The sequence below is a fragment of the Alligator mississippiensis genome, chromosome 4 (assembly GCF_030867095.1).
Source record: "Alligator mississippiensis isolate rAllMis1 chromosome 4, rAllMis1, whole genome shotgun sequence".
NCBI classification, from domain to species: Eukaryota; Metazoa; Chordata; order Crocodylia; family Alligatoridae; genus Alligator; species Alligator mississippiensis.
Window position 1 is genome coordinate 150,794,821 of NC_081827.1, and position 19,963 is coordinate 150,814,783.

The window sequence follows — 19,963 nt, forward strand, 5'->3', positions numbered from 1 at the left end:
GTCTCCGTTTGTATTTCATGTTCCATTTAAGGGTTACTTGTGCTTTAATGATCCCTAAGTGCTATCTGGGAGACAGTGGTGCTAAGAAGCACACAATGTGGTATTAGGGCTGCCTTTGACTCCTGCAGACTGAAGACCTGGCATCTAGCACCACTTGGTCACCTGGGAGTAGCCAGTGTCTTGACCCCAGGATAGGGTTCAAATTCACATCTGCAGAGCTGTAGTGAGACACTGGGCAGTCACCGTGCACCCCCATACTACATGCAGATGGTAAATTCAGTAATAATGATGCTGAGAAGGCAGAAGTGCTCCATAAATATGTCTGTGCTGTAGCTGGATGGAAGCAAGATAAGGTTTTCTTATTACGTGAGGGGAATACACATCTCTCCAACTGACCAGAAACACAGCAGAATAGTAACCAGGGTCCACTAAGGATAACGGATCTTAAATTAGCAGGCACAGTGATCCTGCATCCGAGTGTCCTAAAATAAGTAGCTCCTGAGATCTCTGCTCCTGCAATCCCAAAAGCAGTCCAGAAGGGTGGAAGAGAGCTAATCCTGTGCCAGTTTTAAAATACATCTGAGCTGTAAAGAGATTTGAACTTTCACTGCCGACTCCCAATTTTGTTCTCCTTCACTTACCATCATCTCATCTACACCTCAATCACAGTCAGACAGACCGGCCACTTTTGTTTATTCCTGTCATAATTTACTGAAATAAATTGCTTGTTTAGTTTCCAGGGTCCCATATTGTAATCCCAGTTTCTCTGCCCATCTCCAGCCTCAGCTGCCCCCAACATCCCTGTTCCTCTCCTCTCAGATGTGATTCTTTTTCATTTTGCTGTCTATTCAGATTGTTTCCTTCTTTTCAACAGCACCCGGGTGTCTTTGGAAACTAAATACCATTTTCAGAAGTGACATAGGGAAGGGTTTTCAAAGAGACTAAGGCATCTAAAGATGGTGGCAGGGACCCAACAGGGTTTGCCAGAACCCATGGGAATTCAATGCTAAGCGTTTTGGAAAATGTGACTGGGAACTTTTCTGCACCTTTAGGTGAATACTATTAAATAAAAATCAGCCCTCAGGATTTACAAAAATAAGGCCCCTGGTAAACTTTACATTTCTTTTCCAATGAACACATTAATCACATGATAAAGTGAAGCATGCCACATGTTCAGGGAATATCAGGATATTGCCAAAAAGCCACAAGTGACACATTTTTGTGGCTGGTTTGCATCCAGCCTTAAATTGAATTTCTGGCATGTCCCAGATAGGGTGCTGCCCCCAGACAGATGATAATAATCAGCTGTCAACACTGGGCAGGAGCAGGAGTCTGGGATTCAGCTGCCCTGTGTCAGATATTGGGGATTGGACATGGGGCAGCCTTTCCCTCACCCAAGTCCTGGTTCAGGACCTGGGGATGCCCCCTGCCTATCCTGGAGAGGCTCCTCCATGCTCACGGACACATTTCAGAGTGCCTGTAGTTGTGCTGCGGGACGTCTGCTCTGACACGCTGTAATTACAGCACGTCAGAGCAGATGTGATAACCAAGTCTGCTGAGGCATGCCAATTAGCATGCTCCCGAAGGCTCAGCATTCATGTATTCAGTGCCCCTGCTCTTCAAAATGGTGGGGGAGGCACTTCACCTAAAGCTTGTCAAATGAGCTTTATTTAAAGCCCCTCCAGCATCATTTCGAAGTAAGGGACAGTGAATACACGAGATGCTGAAGGGACTTTAGTTAGAGAGGCTCCCAAGAGGTGCTCTAATTAAAACACCCGCCTCAGCTCCAGGCCACGTGTAAAGACACCTATTCCCCAGGTGCAAAACTGAGCAGTCATGCAATTGGGATCTGAGGAATTCTTTACCTGATCCCAAGCACTACACATCTAGTCGTGCATATATGGTATGGTATGATGCACAATTTTGGGGTTTGGGCATAAAATCCCAGTCACATCATATTCACATGACATTAATGTTTGCAACTTGCTCAGAGCCCAGACCTTTCCTCTCAAAGATTTGACTTAAGGATGAGTTTGCTGATTTCTTACCTGAACAGATGACACTGGAATCGAAATAATGAATGCAGTAATTCACAACTTCTTCCCTGTGCCTGCATTCTGAGAGAGCAGACTCATTGCCATGACAGTCAGTTCCAGCCATCCAAATGCTTCCAGACCCTTCTCCAAAATAAGCCAGTATAGGGGCACTGACAGCAGATCCACATCCCAGCTGCCTACAAACAACCTCAGCATCTGTCATGTTCCACCCAACACTACACACTGTCCCCCACTCATCCTGGTGTTTAATCTCCACTCTCCCAGCACAGGGGCTGCCTCCGTTCTCCAGCCGTAGCTCATCGGCACCTGCAAAAACCGAGAAAGAGCAGGGTTACAGAGAGCCCGGAGCCCCAGCACTGTTGTTGATCTGCCCTTCTGGCCTGGGCAGCTTCACACAAGGACCCTGGGGTCGGACCCCTGCTCTCTGCTCAGCCCTAGTAATGGTGTGGGCTGGCGGGGAGCAATTGTACACAATGTTGGCTTTTTCTAGCGCTCAGTGTACCACAACGATTTCCATTACTATTTTGCACCGAATGCTTTTAGCACTCATAATTGGTTAATGTGCTACGATTAGTGGAATGCACTGGAGGGCACCTCATAACCATTTTACCCTCCTGACCTTCTACTACAAAATTACAGCAGGGGGCAGGTTAGGAGTGTAGTGTGTGATTGGTTTAGTTTTTGGGGGGGTCGAGTTAGACTCCTCCCCCGCCGCAATTTTCTGCCGTTCAGCAATGCATTTTCGGGAGCTCTCCCCCAGAAAGGTACTGGCTCTGTCAGTTTTTGGGACATGGGGTGAGCCCTTTTAGCGTTTGGTTGCACCCCATAAGTACTGCCCTGGCACAGAGGCCAGCATACATGCCCATGTCCAGCCGTCGGGATTTTGGGGGCTTGGACCCCATTGCCCATGTGTGGCCTTCTCTTGCTGGCACAGATTTTCTGCTTGTCAGCAGTGCATGTTCAGGTGCTCTCCCCGAGAAACGTACTGGCTTGGTCACTGTTGAGGCACGGCAGTGATTTTTTTACAGTCACCTGGTGGGTTTTTTGGTTTAGTTTTTTTTTTAAACCTGTCTGTCCAAGCTGGTCCTGGTCCTTTTTAGCGCTCATCTCTGACACGGGAATGGTGATTACCTTCCTCGTTAACATAACGACACGCAGGCGTGCCAGCTTTGCCTCAGGGAATCATCACCTTTGCAACCATGGGGACGCAAGGGGAAACTACGGAAACACTTCAGACAGCTCAGCTACCACTCTCTTTGGCTCACTGCTGTCCTTGCTTAGCAGGTTTTTGACCTCAGCGTACCCCAAGTATCCCCTTCCCCCACGGGCATACCCATTTTTTCCCGCCAACACTGAGGGACTGTACGTCATGGGCCTGCCTTCTAAGCCGGGCCCATTTCCAGGCAACCCTGCCACCCAAAAGGGAGACAAAGCAATGACCAGACTCTCTTGATTGAGAAAAGATTTTTTTTTCTCCATACAGAGTCATCGATGCATCCTCGGAGAGCTGAATTGCAAACTGGCTAAGTTTTTCCTTTGTCCTTTGACAGCTCACTCTGTCCTTGCCAGCCAGCCACAGCAGCCAGCTGGTGGTGTGCACGCAAAGTCCCTTTTTCAGGATTGTGCCAAGTCAGACATGCCTGCATCTCCCCGTAGCTGGGCATCATTGTCCTCACGCATTTTACGCCTCGAGAATGAAAAGCTGTTACAGAGGTCCATCACGAGGTCCATCCATTCATAAACTGCGTTGAGCAGCAGGAGATTTCTCTTTCAGTATCCTAGTTGTCCGCTCCGATCTGCCAAGGGCCTGGAAGAGCATTGCCTTGTCTGCCTCGCTGAGGCCCCGGGAGTGGAGGAAGCCATGTTATGCAGCAGAGTCCAGGGACACGGCCTGCTGTGTTTCGGGGGAGATGTGTACGTCTGACTGTGCCATTGTCCCATTGCCATTGTCACAGTAACACTGTTTACATGTATGTCAGGTCCAGTCTCCTGCAGATCACATGACTCCAATCCCCTGCTTTGATTACCAGCCTCTTGGTTCAAGGCAGACATGGAAACAGCATTAACCCCATCTCTATTGCCCAAACCATGGTGTGGTCTGGTCCTCCTGCCCAGACAACCTGACTTCCTTATCACACCAATGACCGTAGCCCTTTCAAGGCCTCTGTGGAGGGCCAGTAGGGGGCGCTCCGGCGTTGAGCCGCCCACCTCCCTGCGCCCGCCCACCTTCCAGGCTCCGAGTGCCTCCCTTGGGGTGCCTTATGTCCGGCCGACCCCTTCCCTGGAGCACACCCTCTAGCCTGGGGTTCCCGCTGCCACCATCCAAGGCTCTGGACCCAATTCTGGCTCTGCGCACCTTGGAGAACACAGGCCTGATTGTCCAATGGGTACTAGACCCAATACAAGCACTTGGGGTACTTCCCAAGTCAGGGGCTGATTAGGGAAGCCTCCCTTAGTCTGCAGACCTAAGGGACCTCCTTAGCATAATTTAGACCCACCCCTCAATAAGTCTCCCACACCGGTCACAAAGGAGAACTTTATTGATTACAGGGGGTAGGACAGAAACAGGGTAAAAGGTAGAGCAATATCAGAGGAATCCCATAGAGCAAACCTGGGTGGGTGAGGTAGCCGTTTAAACACGCATCTGAGTTACTGAAGCTAAATATCTAATCGGATCTCGAGTAGCTTACTCACTCGCATCATCTAGAGGTGGTTGGAGTTTCCTCTGGAGGCAGGTCACTCTTGGAGCATGCAGTGATGAGGAGAGAGCCAGTTTCAGATTCACCTGTATGACCGCATGGCTAATGGCTGTCTTCTTCCTGGCCCGGGCCTTTTTATCCCCTCTCTGACCTCAGCAGCCCGGTCCAATTGAAGCTGCCAATACTGGCTACAAGCCGACCAATCTGCCAAGCATCCCTGGCTACCTGGGCCCGCGCGCAGGGTCGGGCCTTTACCCCCCCCCACCCCCCGCCCAGGTGACCAGAGCATTCAGGCCCCAGGCTTTTGTCATGTAGACAAGGAGGGAGATCCCCGCCCTGAGGGATTTAACACCAGCCTCTCAGGCTGGCAGAGACAGGTCTCTGGAGTGGGGCACCGACGGTGACATTTCTGCCACAGCCTCCACGTCCAAACTGTTGTGGCTCTTATCAAATGACTTCTTTTCTATATCTTAGTTTGAAATCTGATGCCACTACTAACTTCCTCCACTTGCCCGCACTGTGACAACCTACACTTTTTTTTTTCTTTATAGGAAATACCTTTTACATATAAATCCATGGTTTGATGCTTGGGCTGGCTAGAGAGATAGTACAGTAACTTTTGATGCAGTGCCTGTGTGTGTTTCAGTCCCTGCAGTTCCCCCTCCTGCCCGTGTTCCCAAGTCCCACCTTCCACCCACCACTGCTCCAGCCTGATCTTCAGGCCCTTCCCCACACCAAGGACATTTGCTAAAATTTCTTTCTCCTTCAGGTGCCTAACTGAGCAGCCCATGCTCTTCCCCCATGTCCCACAGTCACATCACCCAAGCACCCCTCCATCCTGCATTGAGGATGTCTTTCTCCTTTTCCATCCCTGATCACCCCTGCCCTGCAAAGCGAAACCACTAGCATGGCAACACCCAGACACTGTTATCAAAGGGATCCAAACCATTTATCAGAAACATTTTATTGAGTTTCAAACTTATATGAAATATGACATGATTTAAAAAAAACCCTGCAGGTACACAAAAGCATGGAGCCTAATGGTGTTACAGAGCACATTTGCCCACCTGAGTAGCCATTATGTGTGCCACCAGGAAATTGTTCACCACAGCTCCCCTACCACTGTTTGCTTGAATGTCTAACCCACCTCCTTGCCCTGCTTGGCTCCATCTAGATCTGGCAGCTGCTCTCATTTCCCCCAAAACTAGGGCCCAAGATTCACTGAAAATTTCACCCCGTGTTGGACGAATATTGTGCAACATGCATGCTGCCACTATGAACACGGGCATGGTCCCTGGCTCTACCTACAGCTTGTAGTTCAGTGGCCTCCACCGGGCTTCCCGGCACCCCAAGACACATTCGACAGTCATGCGGCATTTGCTTAGGTGGTAATTGAAGGGCTGTTTTGGGGGTCAGTCACTTGCCCAGTGTCTGGCTTCATGTGCCAGGGCAGGAGTGGGTAAGCTGTATCAGCAATTATGAGGGGCGGCACTGAAACACCCCAGATGACAACCTCCTCCAGTCCTGGGTCATATGAGCCCTTCTCCACCATCCCAGGCAGTGGTGAGTTTCAAAAGACAGGTGCATCATGGTTGCTTCCTGCCCATCCTTTGTAAATGTTAGTAAATCTTCCAGAGTGATTCACTACAGCTTAAAGGAAAACTGAAGGAAATCCCTTTCTGTTTGCAAATGACCAGTTGTTCTGGCACGGTGACAGGATGGGAATTTGTGTGCTGTCCAGTGCTCCTACACAGTTTGTGAAGCCCATCTCCTTGAATCCTTCCACCACCTCCCCAGGGTTACTGAGGCAGATGAATTTGTTTACTGCCAGCTCCTGAAGCAGCACACAGACCTCTCTTATTGCCACCCCTGCCATGCAGGAAGCCACGCGAAACTGTTTTGCCACCTGGCACCTGCTTGCTGGAGTGGCCAGTTTCATAACGGCCATGGCAACACGCTTTCCTGGGGCAATGGATTTCCACATGACATTTGTTTGGCACTCAACATGCAGTGACGGCATACTAACTATGTGGAAGAAGGTGTCCCTGCTCATGTAGAACGTCTCCAGCCACTGCTGATCTACCCAGGTCAGCATAACTATGTGTTCCCATCAGTCAGAGCTCCTTTCATGTGCCCAGATCTGGTGATTCTTGCCATTAAGGTATTTCTACAAAGTCACTATAGTCTCATGACCCCTAAATACATCTTCTTCAGAAGACAGCTAATCTCTTTAACAATTTATTTGCCTCCATTTTTCTGAGCAGGGACCAGGTCATTCCCCCTACCGGGATCCCTGATGGCCCCAGGGGAGGGGTAGCCAAGCCCAGGGTCAGTGAAGACCTAAGTTAGGGAACTTCTTGTGGGACTAGATGTGTTCAATTCAGCAGGTCCTAATGATCTCCACCCCAGAGTGCTGAAGGAGGTAGCAGAGGTCATTGCAGGACCACTGGCATGGCTTTATGAGCACTCATGGTGCTCTGGTCAGGTGCCAGAGGACTGGAAAAGGGACAATGTGGTCCCCATTTTCAAAAAAGGGAGGAAGGAGTACCCAGAAAATTATAGGCTCGTTAGTCTTACCTTGGTCCTGGGGAAGCTCTTTGAGAAAACTATCCAGGAGCACATCTGCAAGGGACCAGCAGGGGATTATGCTTAGGGGCAACCAACATGGGTACATTAGAGGCAGGTGCTGTCAGACCAATCAAGTGGCCTTCTACAAGCAGGTCACAAAATCCTTAGACACAGGTGTTGTGGTGGACATAGTCTTTCTGGACTTTAGGAAGGCCTTCGACACTCTCTCTCGCCCATTCTCATTAAAAAAATTAGGCAACTGTGGTGTTGATACCGTGGTCAGATTGGTCGCAAATTGGCTGGAGGGCCGCACCCAGAAAGTGGTGGTGGATGGGTCATTTTTGAACTGGAGAGATGTGGGCTGTGACGTCCCCCAGGGCTCGGTCCTCCGGCCCGCACTGGTCAACATGTTCATCAGCGACTTGGACAAGGGGGTGAAAAGCACCTTGTTCAACTTTGTTGATGACATTAAGAGGTGTGGAGAAGTGGGCATGCTGGAGGAGAGGGACAGGCTGCATTTAGGTGTGGACAGGTTACAGGGTGGGTGGATGAGAACAGGATGGGTTTCAACACTGACAAGTGCAAGGTGCTGCACCTGGGGAGGAAGAACCAGCAGCATACCTACAGGCTGTGGAACTCCCTTCTTGTCAGCACAGAGGCAGAAAAGGATCTTGGAGTCATTATTGATGCCAAAATGATCATGGGCCAACAGTGTGGGGATGCAGTCAGGAAGGCTAACCACACCTTGTCATGAATCCACAGATGCATCATGAGCAGGTCCAAGGAGGTGATCCTCCCCCTCTATGTGACATTGTTCAGGCCCCAGCTGGAGTAATGCATCCAGTTCTGGGCGCCGCACTTCAAGAGGGATTTGGACAGCATCGATAGGGTCCAGAGGAGGGCCACTCGCATTATCAGGGGGCAGTAAGGCAGGTCCTATGAGCAGAGGCTATGGGACCTGAACCTGTTCAGCCTCCATAAGGGAGGCCGAGAGGGGATCTGGTGGCCACCTATAAACTGACCATTGGTAAGAACATTGCCCTGGGTGGTGCTGAGGGGTGGCAAAGCTTTCAGGCCAGCACTGCCACAGGCAACTTCCCAAACAGCCAACGGCATATGGACCCCATGTGATATCCTACATTGGTGAGGGAGCAAGAGCACCTAGTGTTAAAAGAACCTTGTTTTTGTGCTTTCAAAGAGGTGCTTGCAAACAGGTTGGGGTGCAGAAAAGGCAAGAAAGACCTGACTTTGTGTTGACAAGGGTTTGCTGGACAGCCAGGGCCATGTGGACCCATATGGGTGCCTCTCTTTGCCTTCCATGTCTTGGGCACTGTGTGGGTGGCCAGGGGAGCCCCAAGGTCCAAGAAGGAGAAAAACCCTGTTGTGGGGTCCTGGGGAAAGGAAGCCGCAGCCAGCAACATGGCAAGGAGGGAAGATCCTGGGTTGCACCCCCATGGGTAAGACCAGTGCGCTGGGGGGGGGCAGAGATGTGCCAAAGTGTGCAGGGCCAGTACTGTCACAGCCTACTTGCCTGACAGGCTACAGTAACAAGGACCTCTAAGACACTTGTGGGAGCACTGTGGGAACTCTGGGTTGTTCAAAACATACGATGCATGTTAGAAAGACCTCTGGGAAAGTGGGGGGAAGTTGCAGGTTAGTGCCGAAGCTAGGGCTGGCTTCAGATTCATGAAGCTGTGAGTACAGTACATTTACTAACAGAAAATGGTTTCAGTAAAAAAATAAAATAAATAATTAACTTGATTCACGCCTTGAGGAGGTGATCTGCTTGATCTGTAGGCAGAACAATTTTGATCCATTCCCCATGCTGTGGAGAGGCATGCATTACACCAGCAACCAAATTGAAAATGACCTGGATTTCCCAGTGAATCCAAGCGGCACCTGGCGGACAAATCATGTCAGAATGGGGGAAATGGTGATTTCAGCTATGTGCAAGAATGCATGGGACAAAAGTATCATGATAAAATTAAACCTGGTGGAACAGTTAGCCATGGTAAAACTAAAACATGTTGGATGTAGTCTAACTTGTCACAATAAATTGAAACCTACCACAATTGAAAAAAAAAAAAAAACAATGTGCATTTTCACACGCAGCTAACCTAGCGAAACGGCAATTTTCGGTGCCTTTTCGTAACATGCATCTAAACAACACACATAGTGTAAAAGGGCCCAAGGAGCTGGGCCAGGGGTCTCCTTGCCTCTTGAATGCCTGGCAGGCAGATGCTGAGCATTGTCCCTGCTGCGTGATTCTCAGCACCTGTGCCTGCAGAGACTCCTGCTGCCCTGGCCAGCCCCAGCCCCTCCATCCTCCCACCCTCCTCCTCATCACTAGAGATCCTGCTTTTCTCTGATAAAATCATCCCCAATTTTCAGATTTTTAAAAAAAGTAACGCCAAACCCACATTTTCCTGTGATTACAACGAAACACCACTAATGTATAGAGAGAGATATATACACCGTGGTGTTTCATTTTGATCACAGGAAAACATAGATTTTGGGTTACTTTTTTTAATCCAGAAATTGGGATTTTTTTTTTTAAACACAGAGAAGCATGATCCCTGCTCACCACACAGACTTAAAAAATAGGCCCTAACCTATTCCTGGGAAACTCCTCCTAACCTCTCACCCCTACCAATGAAGCAGGGAAGGAGTACCACTTCTGTCTGCCTAGGCCAGGGATGGGCAATTATTTTGGCTGAAGGGACACTTCAGGAGTTTTGGTTCACTTTTGAAGGATGGAGGGTGACAGGGGTAGGTGCGGAGGGCAGCGGGGACATGACCTAGCCCTCATGGCACAGTGGGCAGAGGGGGTGGCAGGAAGTTACCAATTTATCCTATTTATGCCAGGGCCCACCTGCCCTGCACCCACCAGCATCTGAAGCAGCATGTCCGGATCGAAGCACTGGCTTCTTTAGGCTTTCTGAAGTGGTTCAGAGCTTCCAAACTGCTTTGGAAAATCTTCAGAGCTGCTTCAGAGGTCCACTGGGGCTACCACCCCTGCAAGTTTCATTCAACTCAGACAACAGACAACAAAGTTATAGCTATTTCATTGATTCTTCCCATTATACCCTATGGCAGGATCTCCGAGGAGCTCCGAAGCTTCGCAGCCACTTTGGCCAGATCAAAGCAGGAACCCGGTCCGGAGCTCCAGATCGGATCGCTGGCATCCGAAGTGGCTGGATCCAAAGCTGGATCAAATAGCTGCCTACTCGCACAGGCCTAACGGACATCTCAATAGTGAATTCTCCATGATTACTCTATGTAAGACTCTGATTAGGCTCTGTTTGGCAGCCTACACCCTCAGCATTAACTTGCACGATTCAGAGTGCAGGCCCAATGGCATGAAAGCCATAGGACTGCATGATGTCTGGGTGGTCTTTGGCAGTAACACCAGGCTTTCTTGAAAAGTTCTCAGAACTTGTTTCACCAGGAGGATCATTTTTCTCTGGTACTGATGTTTGGTGCCATGTCAACTGTGATCCATTCCCAAGTCATTGATGTGAAACTACATTCGACAGTGTGCATCATCTCACTAAATCTTTGACCGACCCCTCTACCGTGGCTCCCAATCCTGAGCAACATTGTCCCCACTCACATCCGATGGAAAATTGCAACTAACAAGCTACTGGAGAAGATCTATGCCAACCCAAGACTGCTGCTGTATGATAATCTCTTAAATCCACCTGCTGCATGTCTACCATCACAACACCCACTGTGGTCCAAACTGCTGCACCGGGCCCACACAGTGGACATCCTCTGGTATGAGGAATGGAGGTTGACATTACCATCAAATAAGCTCCTTGTCACAGATCCTACAGTCTGCCCACCTGGCTTCAACCTGCCATGCTGTCATTGGCCCTTGCTGAATAGGTCCCAGGAGGAGCGAGGTCTTTGTGACCATTCAGACTGTAGCTGTGACAAAACACACACCATCTCGCATATGGTCACTGACTGCCCACTGACTAAGTTCAGTGGTGGACTACAGGAACTGCACATAGCCACTGAGGACGCTATGGCATGACCTGGAGATTATGCATATTCTGATTCACTGACTCTACACAAGTGTGAAAGATGTTGTCTGAAAAGGAATACTTAATCAAAGAAATAACAAATTGCTTTATGGAAGCCAAATGACAAAGTTACAATTGTGCTACAAAAGGTGGTTCACATGCACATAAAAATGATAAACCTAAACACAGCTTAGTATTACTTCTCAATAGGTAAGTAATTCACTGTATCAGTAAATTTCAGGAAACTTTTCAGGAAAATTCAGAAAAGTATCTGTTGCATGTCATCTCATAAGCACCCAAAACTGTTCCTACTTTTGGGGTAGGTGTCTGACTTAGGGATGGGGCTAGAAGAAGGCCCCGTGAAGAAATATTCCTTTCCTTACGCCACCCCAAATTCAGTAGGAAATATGGAAGATACCTTTAGCCCTGCCTTGCCCAGAGCATGGAGGTTAGGCACTCTTTGTAAAGTGTGTTCAGCCGCTGCCTAGACAAAGGGGCCCTGGTAGCCAGCTCCCCATTTTTGCTAGGCAGCAGCTGTTACTACTACTTTACTGGGCAATAGGCAGGCAGTACCACGACTTTCTTGTACAGAGCTGCTTAAATGACTTCAGAATCCATAAGTCACTAACCATACTCAGAGAACAACTAGGAAAATCGCGCACAGAGTTGGACCTGATGTGCCTCTGAGGCAGAACTTGATTACGGCACATTTTGGGTAGGAAGAGATACAGAGCTAAGTATCTTGGATTAAAAGGTGGGGTCAAATTAAAGTAACTCTGGTCTCCCAAGAATTTCAGTGTCATGCTCTCCTGCTCCTCTCTGGCAATGTCCAGGTCTAAGCATGAGACCAAAGCACAGCCGAGTCTGAGCGCATTTCCAGGAAAGAGTGGGTATCAGCCCAACATTAACTGCTCCAGAAAATGCCCTTTGATCTGGAATCCCCACCTCCTGCCAGCCCACAGACTGAGATCTGGACACACCAGGCATGATATTATGGTCTGTCTCTAGCAAAATCTTTGTTTTTTTCTTTAAAAGAGGCTGATTTTCAATTTCACCTTCAGCTCTTTATGCTTCAGCTCCAGAAGAGCAGTGAACTCACGCACCAAGCTCAGAGACATAGAAAACCTCCAGAAAGCTCTGTGTTAATACCTGGGAATCAGAAAAACCCTGCTGGTGCTAGCCCAGCATGTGCAACAGGCACAGCACAGCAACATGACTTTAATTACTACAGAGGGTCTATCTAGCCTTTTTTCCAGCATTTGTGAACAAGCAGAGAGCTGGTCAGACAGAGGAGAGAGAGTCAGCATTGTAGGAGCCCCTTTGAGTTACTTGTGGCTCATTTGTAATCAAGGATTTCTAAGCAAAGATGCTCTTAGGTTCACTGAAAACAGCTCCAGACTCACTGTGCTACAGAAACAGGGTAGTGAATGCAATATACACAGACTCCACCTGGGGAAAACTATACTTACCGCAAATGTATAGCCCTTTCCATGCAGGAGCACCAACAGAGAAATAACCAGAGACATAAGTGTACTGTAACATTGCTGCCTTCCTACCCTGAGTTTCAGTGATTCGAGGAATGAAACACCAGTTCTAGTGAAATCAAACTACTTTCCTAGTTCTAGTTTTCTCAGCTCAGTCAGTGAAATAAACAGGTCCTTACCCAGGCTGGTCTGAATGAAGAGGAGAAGAAGCCAAAGCCATTGAGCTAAGAGATGTCCCTTCACTGCCATCCTACACCTCATCCCTTGCTGGCACTGCCCTGCCTTCACGTCACACTGCCAAGGCTCCTCTGTGTCTGACAGAAACTACAAAGCAGAGGAGGAAATATATAGATTCAGGAGCTGGCACCCGCTGCAGGGAGGAGCCAATAGAAACAACCTTCACCTTTTTAGACATTATCAGAGGGTTTATCTCCAGTGTTTCACAGCCAAAACCTCCAATGAACTGGTGAAATTCAGCCTGTGACCATAGATGAGAGACGACTGCGCTTGTGATGTCACATTCGAGATCATGTAACCACAGTTTCGGGGGTAGGTAGGAGAGAGCAGTCGGGAAATGGCTCTATTTACTAGGATAAGAAATACAGTGACACTGAGCACCAGCCAGTTTATAAATGTGTATGCACAAACAGAGGTGGCAAAAAGGAACCTCTAAAACTGAAACTCACAGAGCACCCTGGATCTAGATGTCTCCATGCAATGAAAAGCTTGGACATGGGACTTGCCAAAGGGATCAGCCATGTCAAGAAATAAAAGAAAATTACCTCTGCCCCTTCAGGGGATCAGCACTGCTCTGGGCTTCCTGCGTAAACAGGAACATTGATGGTACTTTGGTGGCGATACTATTTGACAGACTTTCCTTTGCACATTGTGACATTCAGTGGTAGCAGAGCGTCCACGGGCTTCCTGTTCAGGCTGTTAGGATTTTCTTTTGCTGCTTAGCCTATGCGTGCACATCAGTGGTACCATGACACATTTAGCAATACACCCCAGGGACTCTGAACCCTGCCCAGTATGTAGGGCTGCCTGAGGTGGTAAACCTAGGCTGTAGGGCTCAAATCTGTTAGGCATTCTGGCAGGTAGATATTACCACTGGTTTCTGTCCACTTCCACCAGCCTGAATAGGAAATCCCACTGCTCAGAAGATCCCAAAGATATGAAGTTCCCATGACATCAAAAAGTGGTTTGTATGCTCAGTCACTGGAGGGTCTGACCATCCAATCACTGTCAGCCTGTGACGCAATCCTCTACCAGGATGGGCTGGGAAGCCATGTTGCATGAAAGGCTCCCTAAAACACTGTTGATGGAGTATGGGGAAAAAAAACCCTGTGGGGAACATGATGTCCAGGACCAATGAAGAAGGCCCCAGGGGGCTTGTTTGAATGATGAGTAGGGTGGCCATCAAGGTACCTCAAGAATAGAGGAAAGTTGCATTTAGTGCAAGTGTCCCCACCACCATGAATGTTGTGTGCCTCCCAAGGCTGGCGGAGCGTGGAGAGCTCCTGCAGGCGGCCATGGCTGTGTCAGCAGTGGTGGGAGTGGGCCAAGCGGGGAGGTCCCGCAGGGGGCTGCAGCTGTGTCGGTGGCAGGAGCTGGGGGGGAGGACGGTGCGCTGAGCGGTGAAAAATAGAGGACATATATGCATCTAGTTTCATATCAATAGAGGACAGAGGACAGGGGACCATAAAACCGGACTGTCCTGTGTAAAACCAGACAGATGGCCACCCTAATGATGAGTCTCATTTGCGGTAGCTTTCCTCCCCTATTCCTACCCCTTTGTGGACATATACAGAAGCCCCCAAAGGAGCAGTCATGACCCCTCACTAGCTCTAGATGAGGGGCAATAAGTGGTGGATGGTCAGAGTCACTTCATGTCCCTCTACTTCTTCCTCCCCCTCCAACACCATAGGGGATGGAGTGGGAGAAGAACCACAGCCTCCTGCTCTGCAGCTGTCAGGGTGAGGTTTAAACATGGAACAACAGCAACATCTGTGCAGTCAACACTGTGTCTTGGTGGTGAGGGCCAGCACTGACCTGGTGTGGAGTACAGTGCCACCTCCCATCCAGGGATCACCTGGGATTTTCCTTGCCTTCCTGAAGCCTCTCATATGGAGCCTCCCAAATGGTGGATAATTGGAGACCTGCCTTTTAGCTTGGATTCAGGAGGCCTTCCTTTCCTAGGAAGAACTAAAAAGGCTTCCTGCCCCAAGTGTCAGTGTTTCTCAGCTCTGGAGGGCACTCTGAGAGCAACAGCACCAGGGCACCCAACAGTCAGGAACCAGCAGACAATGTCAGCACAGTCGCCATATATGCCTGTTAATGAATGATAACATTGAAACAGATGCAGAGATCTGAATGTAGCCGAGGAGCAGGAACAGGAAGCAAACTACGCAGGGTCACGCTGGCAAGCAGCAGCAGAGATAGCTCAGGTGGAGAAGCAGGTTCTTGCTGGCTGAGGGGAGAGAGGCTGAATGCTCAGGTGGATGGCATTTCTCTGTTCTTCTGTGACATGATACCTTTAGAAAACTACATCCAATCTGCCAGGGAGACTTCTGGGCATCACCACAACAATCTCCAATGGTTGTGGTGACAGTCAGGAAATGAGAACGTCAAAATAGCTTAACACTGCTCTTCCACCCTGACTCCTGGCTCCTGCAGTAGGGAAGAGGACTTTGAGGTCCTGTGACATCAGAGGTGACTGAGTCAGTCACTGCTTACTCCCATAAGGGTATTTGCCTATTTTACTCCCACTGATGGAAATAAGCCATCCAAAGGGGCCACAGTGTAGGCTGTAGACATGGTCAGTGGCTGACAGACCACACCAACCAGTGCAGACCACCGACCTAGCAAAAGCCTGAGTTATGACTGAGACATGCTTAAGCTTATGTACAATCAATCAATAAGGCTATTGTTAAATCATAATCAGTAGCCTGGCAAAGTAGAACAAGAATCTGTTTATCAAGCCAATAATATTAGACTAGGCCCCGAATAAGCAGCTGCTTTTGAAAAGGTGTGTAACAGGATCTAAAAGTAACAACTGATGTTTTGCCTTGTTATAACAATCGTGTTGTATGCAGGCAGAATCCTACTGCAATAATGTGTTCACCTGCTGTCGACTGTGACCACTTTCAAGGGACTTATGGTAAACTGCAGAAATGTGGCTGGAGCAGACTAGAAAGCCTGTTCCAGAGTGAACCTTTGCAGATGTTAGACGTGGCCTAGTCAGTGAAGTGAAAGAAACAGGAGATAGCAAGGAGCGTTTTGTGGTGGTGAAGGAAAGAGATGAGAAGTTCTCCCTCCCAGAATTGTATTTTTCTCAAGAACAGACCCCAGCTAATTGGCATCTTCCAAGTCTACATTAACACTGGTTCTGTCCAGTTCTCCAAGTTTCAGCAGGCTACTTGCAAGTGCTGCCACAAGGTACTTCTAGGGGCCTACTAATGCCTACACCCTATGGCCTCTCCCCTATCCAGTAGTCTCATCCACCATGCCTTTCTGTTGAAATTAGGAAGGGAAGCTATACGGGGGGGGCAAGGCATGCATTTGGAAGAGAGGGTCCCAAGGCTCCCCCCTCAGCCTCATCCCAATTTTACTCTTGCTGAGCCCTCTGGCCTGGGAGCCACTGTTCAGAGCCACAAGCTCCTGGCGCAGATCGGGTCACTCCTCTTAACCTCAGGTTCTAGCACCTGCACTGTCCAGCACATGGGCAGTTCAGGGCCCCCGGACACCTCCTGGCTCACAGTTCAATCAAATTTGGCCTCCTGTGGCTACAGGACACACTCTAGCCACACTCCGTGACCTCAAGTTCTGCACAGTGCAACCTGAATTTTGGGATGCCCCCTGTCACCAATTTCTGTGGCCTCCTCCATCCCTACAACCACAACTTGGCCCTCCAGGGGGAAAGAGGCAAGTGAAGTCTACCCCTGGGAAATGAAATTGCTTGTCCTGGTTCAAAGTAACGTCCTGCATAGAGTTCACCACGCAGCTTGGCAGTGGGTTCCACAGAGAACAACAAAAACACAACAGAAAGTGTCTGGAGTACTTAATTTTCTTCCTATGCAGGCTCCCAACTTCCCTTCACTCAGGGGTGCCAGAGCCCTCTCTATAGTGTGGGCTCCAGTGCTCATGCCGCTCACAGAGGGCTCCATCCCCGACAGCTTCGACAGCCAGACTGCCTTTTTGGTCCCAGGTCTGGGCTTATGCAGGTCCCTCTGGGTCACACGACTCCTCTGCTTCCCCTCCCTGGGCCAGCTGACTCTATCGATACAGTTGCCATATTCCTGCAGGCCTCCAATGCCTGTAGGTATGGCTCTAGTCTAGGGGTACTACTGGGGCCCAGACAGAGATGTTACGCCTCAGCTCTGTATTCTTGGGCAACCCTGGCACAGGATGCAGTCTGTCTGACTCACAAAGGACTCACCCCCCCCCCGCCCTTCCCTCCTCTACCTAAACGAAACTGATTAAGATGCAGCGAAAGACGCACCTAAGAACCTCACCAGATAAGGGTGATAAGGGTGAAACAACTGCCCTAGGTCTCATTTGCATCCGAGATGGAACCAGATGACCATTCATTTACATGAGAAATGGAGAACAGAAAGCCTGAAGCAGAGACTGCAGTGGATTCTGGGACCAGAGAAGCAGGAGAGCACTGCATGATGGGGAATCTGTGCTTCCAATGTTAATCAACCCATGTTCACACACACCCAGCTCAGCATTTATCAGACCAGTTCTAATCTGGATTTGCTAAGGACTTTTCTCCCCCCAGACACACACACACAGCTCTAAGTTTAATAGGCATCTCGGGCCGTACATTCCCCGGTCCCACTATGGGAGGCCTATTTAAACTTGATTGACTAAAACTCGGTTGCCGGGTTAGGGAATGCTGAGGCAAGAGACCGAGTCAGAGGGGGTATGGGCAACATTTGAACAATGGTTAAGGGTTCATCACAGCATCCAGCCTGCTGGAGCCCTAATCCCAGGTGTTGTCATATCTTTCCTGAGACGACTGGTGGGAGTCCTCTCCACAAAAGGTTATGAGCACCCCAATAATTGCTTTAAATCTGGAAAAGTCATGCTAAGCTGAGGCTTGTGCACAACAAGTAAAAAATCCCAAATCCTGATGCTGCAAGCTATCTATTGTTCCTGAAGAAACCATGAGATATCCCCTCAGTATATCTGCCATCCATAGGAATCTCAAGCTGGCTCCCAAGTATTTGGGTTACTCCCTAATCTTAAGTGTTTCCTGATTATCAATCAGTTTCCTGAGATGGTCCAAACCAGATAACCCCTTTTCAATAGAAAAGACAATGATTTACACTACTGAGGGTGCTTCGAAGCAGCTGAACTGAGAGTATAAAAATCTCTAAGTGTGTGTGCTGAAAGAAAGAAGAAGAAAGAAAAAGAAGAAGCAGGAGGAAAGAGGGAGAAAAGGAAAGAAGAAGAAAACTCCTGTGCTGACACCATCCCCTGTCATTCTTGGGACGCTGGAAGAACAGATCGTCTCTCTCTTCAAGGATTGTGCTACGGACTGTGCCTGTCAGCTTTGAAGCCTGAGTACCGTGGATTAGGTGAGACCCCAGCATTCTCTCTCTTCTGTCTAGGCATAAACTTCTGAACCTGAACTGTATTAGTTAAGCCTGAGCTAAGTTTCCCCAAATACTTGTGAAACCAGGGTAGTATTGTCATTGTTTGTGTTTGTTTTTCTTTTGCATGTCTATTACTACTAGTACTATTATGCATTTCATATGTTTAGCAATAAATAACTTTTATAGTCAAACTGGTAGTAATTGGGTATATTTTTCCTTCTCTGCTTCTTTTTCCTCCCGTGCTCTGCAGCAACGCTTCTTTTACCTATGCTAAAGATCCCTGTGAAGCCTAAATTATTGTGGGGTCTGCTCATCAAGAGGCCAAAGCTTGGGACGTGCTGAGTTTGAAACACATAAGGGGATCAGCTTGTACAGGCTGACTGACCCAGTTTGACTCAGACGTGCCCTTATGAACTGAATGCTGGCTCATGAGGGTGTCAGCTGGACACCCAGCCGGATTCAGAGGGATTCTGTTTACCTGTGTGCTTGTGTCTGACTGCATTTTATTGTTGCTCTTATGAACTGATTCTTGGCATATGAGGGTGTCAGCCTGTCCATGCTGATCAGCCTGGCCAGGTCAGGTGTGTCACGTTAATTTGTGTGTGTTTGTGTGTATGACTGATTTGGTGACTGGAGGAACCCAGTCCCATTGAGATTGAGTCCTGCAAGATAGCTCCACTGGGGGTGAGGGCTTGCAGAAGGGAGAAATACAGCTCCGTATAGTAACACAAGCAGTACATTGACAGAATCACCAAGACCCTAGAAACTATCCCTAATAAATGAGCACACCCCAAAGTAACGGGCAAATTTGGTAACAGAGAGAGCACCAAGATGATGTGGAAGGAGGTGAGGGGGGAAGGCGGAAGGGGAAAGGACCTCTAGCAGGGAAGGGAACGCTGCTAAACACTCAACAAGGTAAGGAAGGAAAAAGTGTAGAAATGTGGAGGGGGCAACGAAGAAGGGGCAATGGGCCAGTGGTGCCTGGACCCCTTCTCATTTTAGTAAAGGGGTAGGGGCCCCATTACAGGTGTAAATGGCGGGAATCCTTGAGAAGACATCTGCAAAGTCAAGACAACCTGCTGCCAGCCTGCATACCAGTTTCTTTCTCCCTACTTTGTCTCCCCCAGTTGGTAGGGGTGAGACACTGTATTGTACTGTTGCAGGTAGCTAGATAGGCATGGAAACAAGTGCTTATTCTTATATTTTGGGGTGTAATCAATAAAAGATTGAGTTATAGACCTCTCTCTTGTCTCTTTTTCTAACTTGGGTGGTAGTAATGTTTTACCGGCTAGGAGGGAATGGAGGATCATTGGGAAATGTGATTGTATCTTGACTTGGTGTACAAAAAGGGTAATCAGTAAAGCAGCTCCTTTAGATCAGGAGCTATGTTTGCTTGGTAAGAGCGAGGCCTGGGAATTGCACTGTGGTTCCCTGTATACTGCCTGGCTCAGGTGAGATCTTTGCCCAATCCCAACTATTTCAGCTCATCAATCCAGTGCCTAGGTGATAGTTCAGGGAGTGGCC

At 48.8% G+C, this 19,963-nt stretch overlaps 1 protein-coding gene across 1 annotated transcript in view; it reads right to left on the bottom strand.

Annotated features, from left to right (window-relative positions):
• The window catches only part of LOC132250263 (scavenger receptor cysteine-rich type 1 protein M130-like), a 51,532-nt gene extending 38,400 nt beyond the window's left edge, over positions 1-13,132 (bottom strand). The window contains exons 1-2 of the mRNA XM_059726793.1: positions 13,016-13,132; positions 2,049-2,363 (exon numbers count right to left, since the gene is read on the bottom strand). Of these exons, the coding sequence (XP_059582776.1) occupies positions 2,049-2,363; positions 13,016-13,097 (397 nt within the window). The 5' untranslated portion in view covers positions 13,098-13,132. The remainder of the gene's footprint in view (positions 1-2,048; positions 2,364-13,015) is intronic.
• Positions 13,133-19,963: the final 6,831 nt, after the last annotated feature.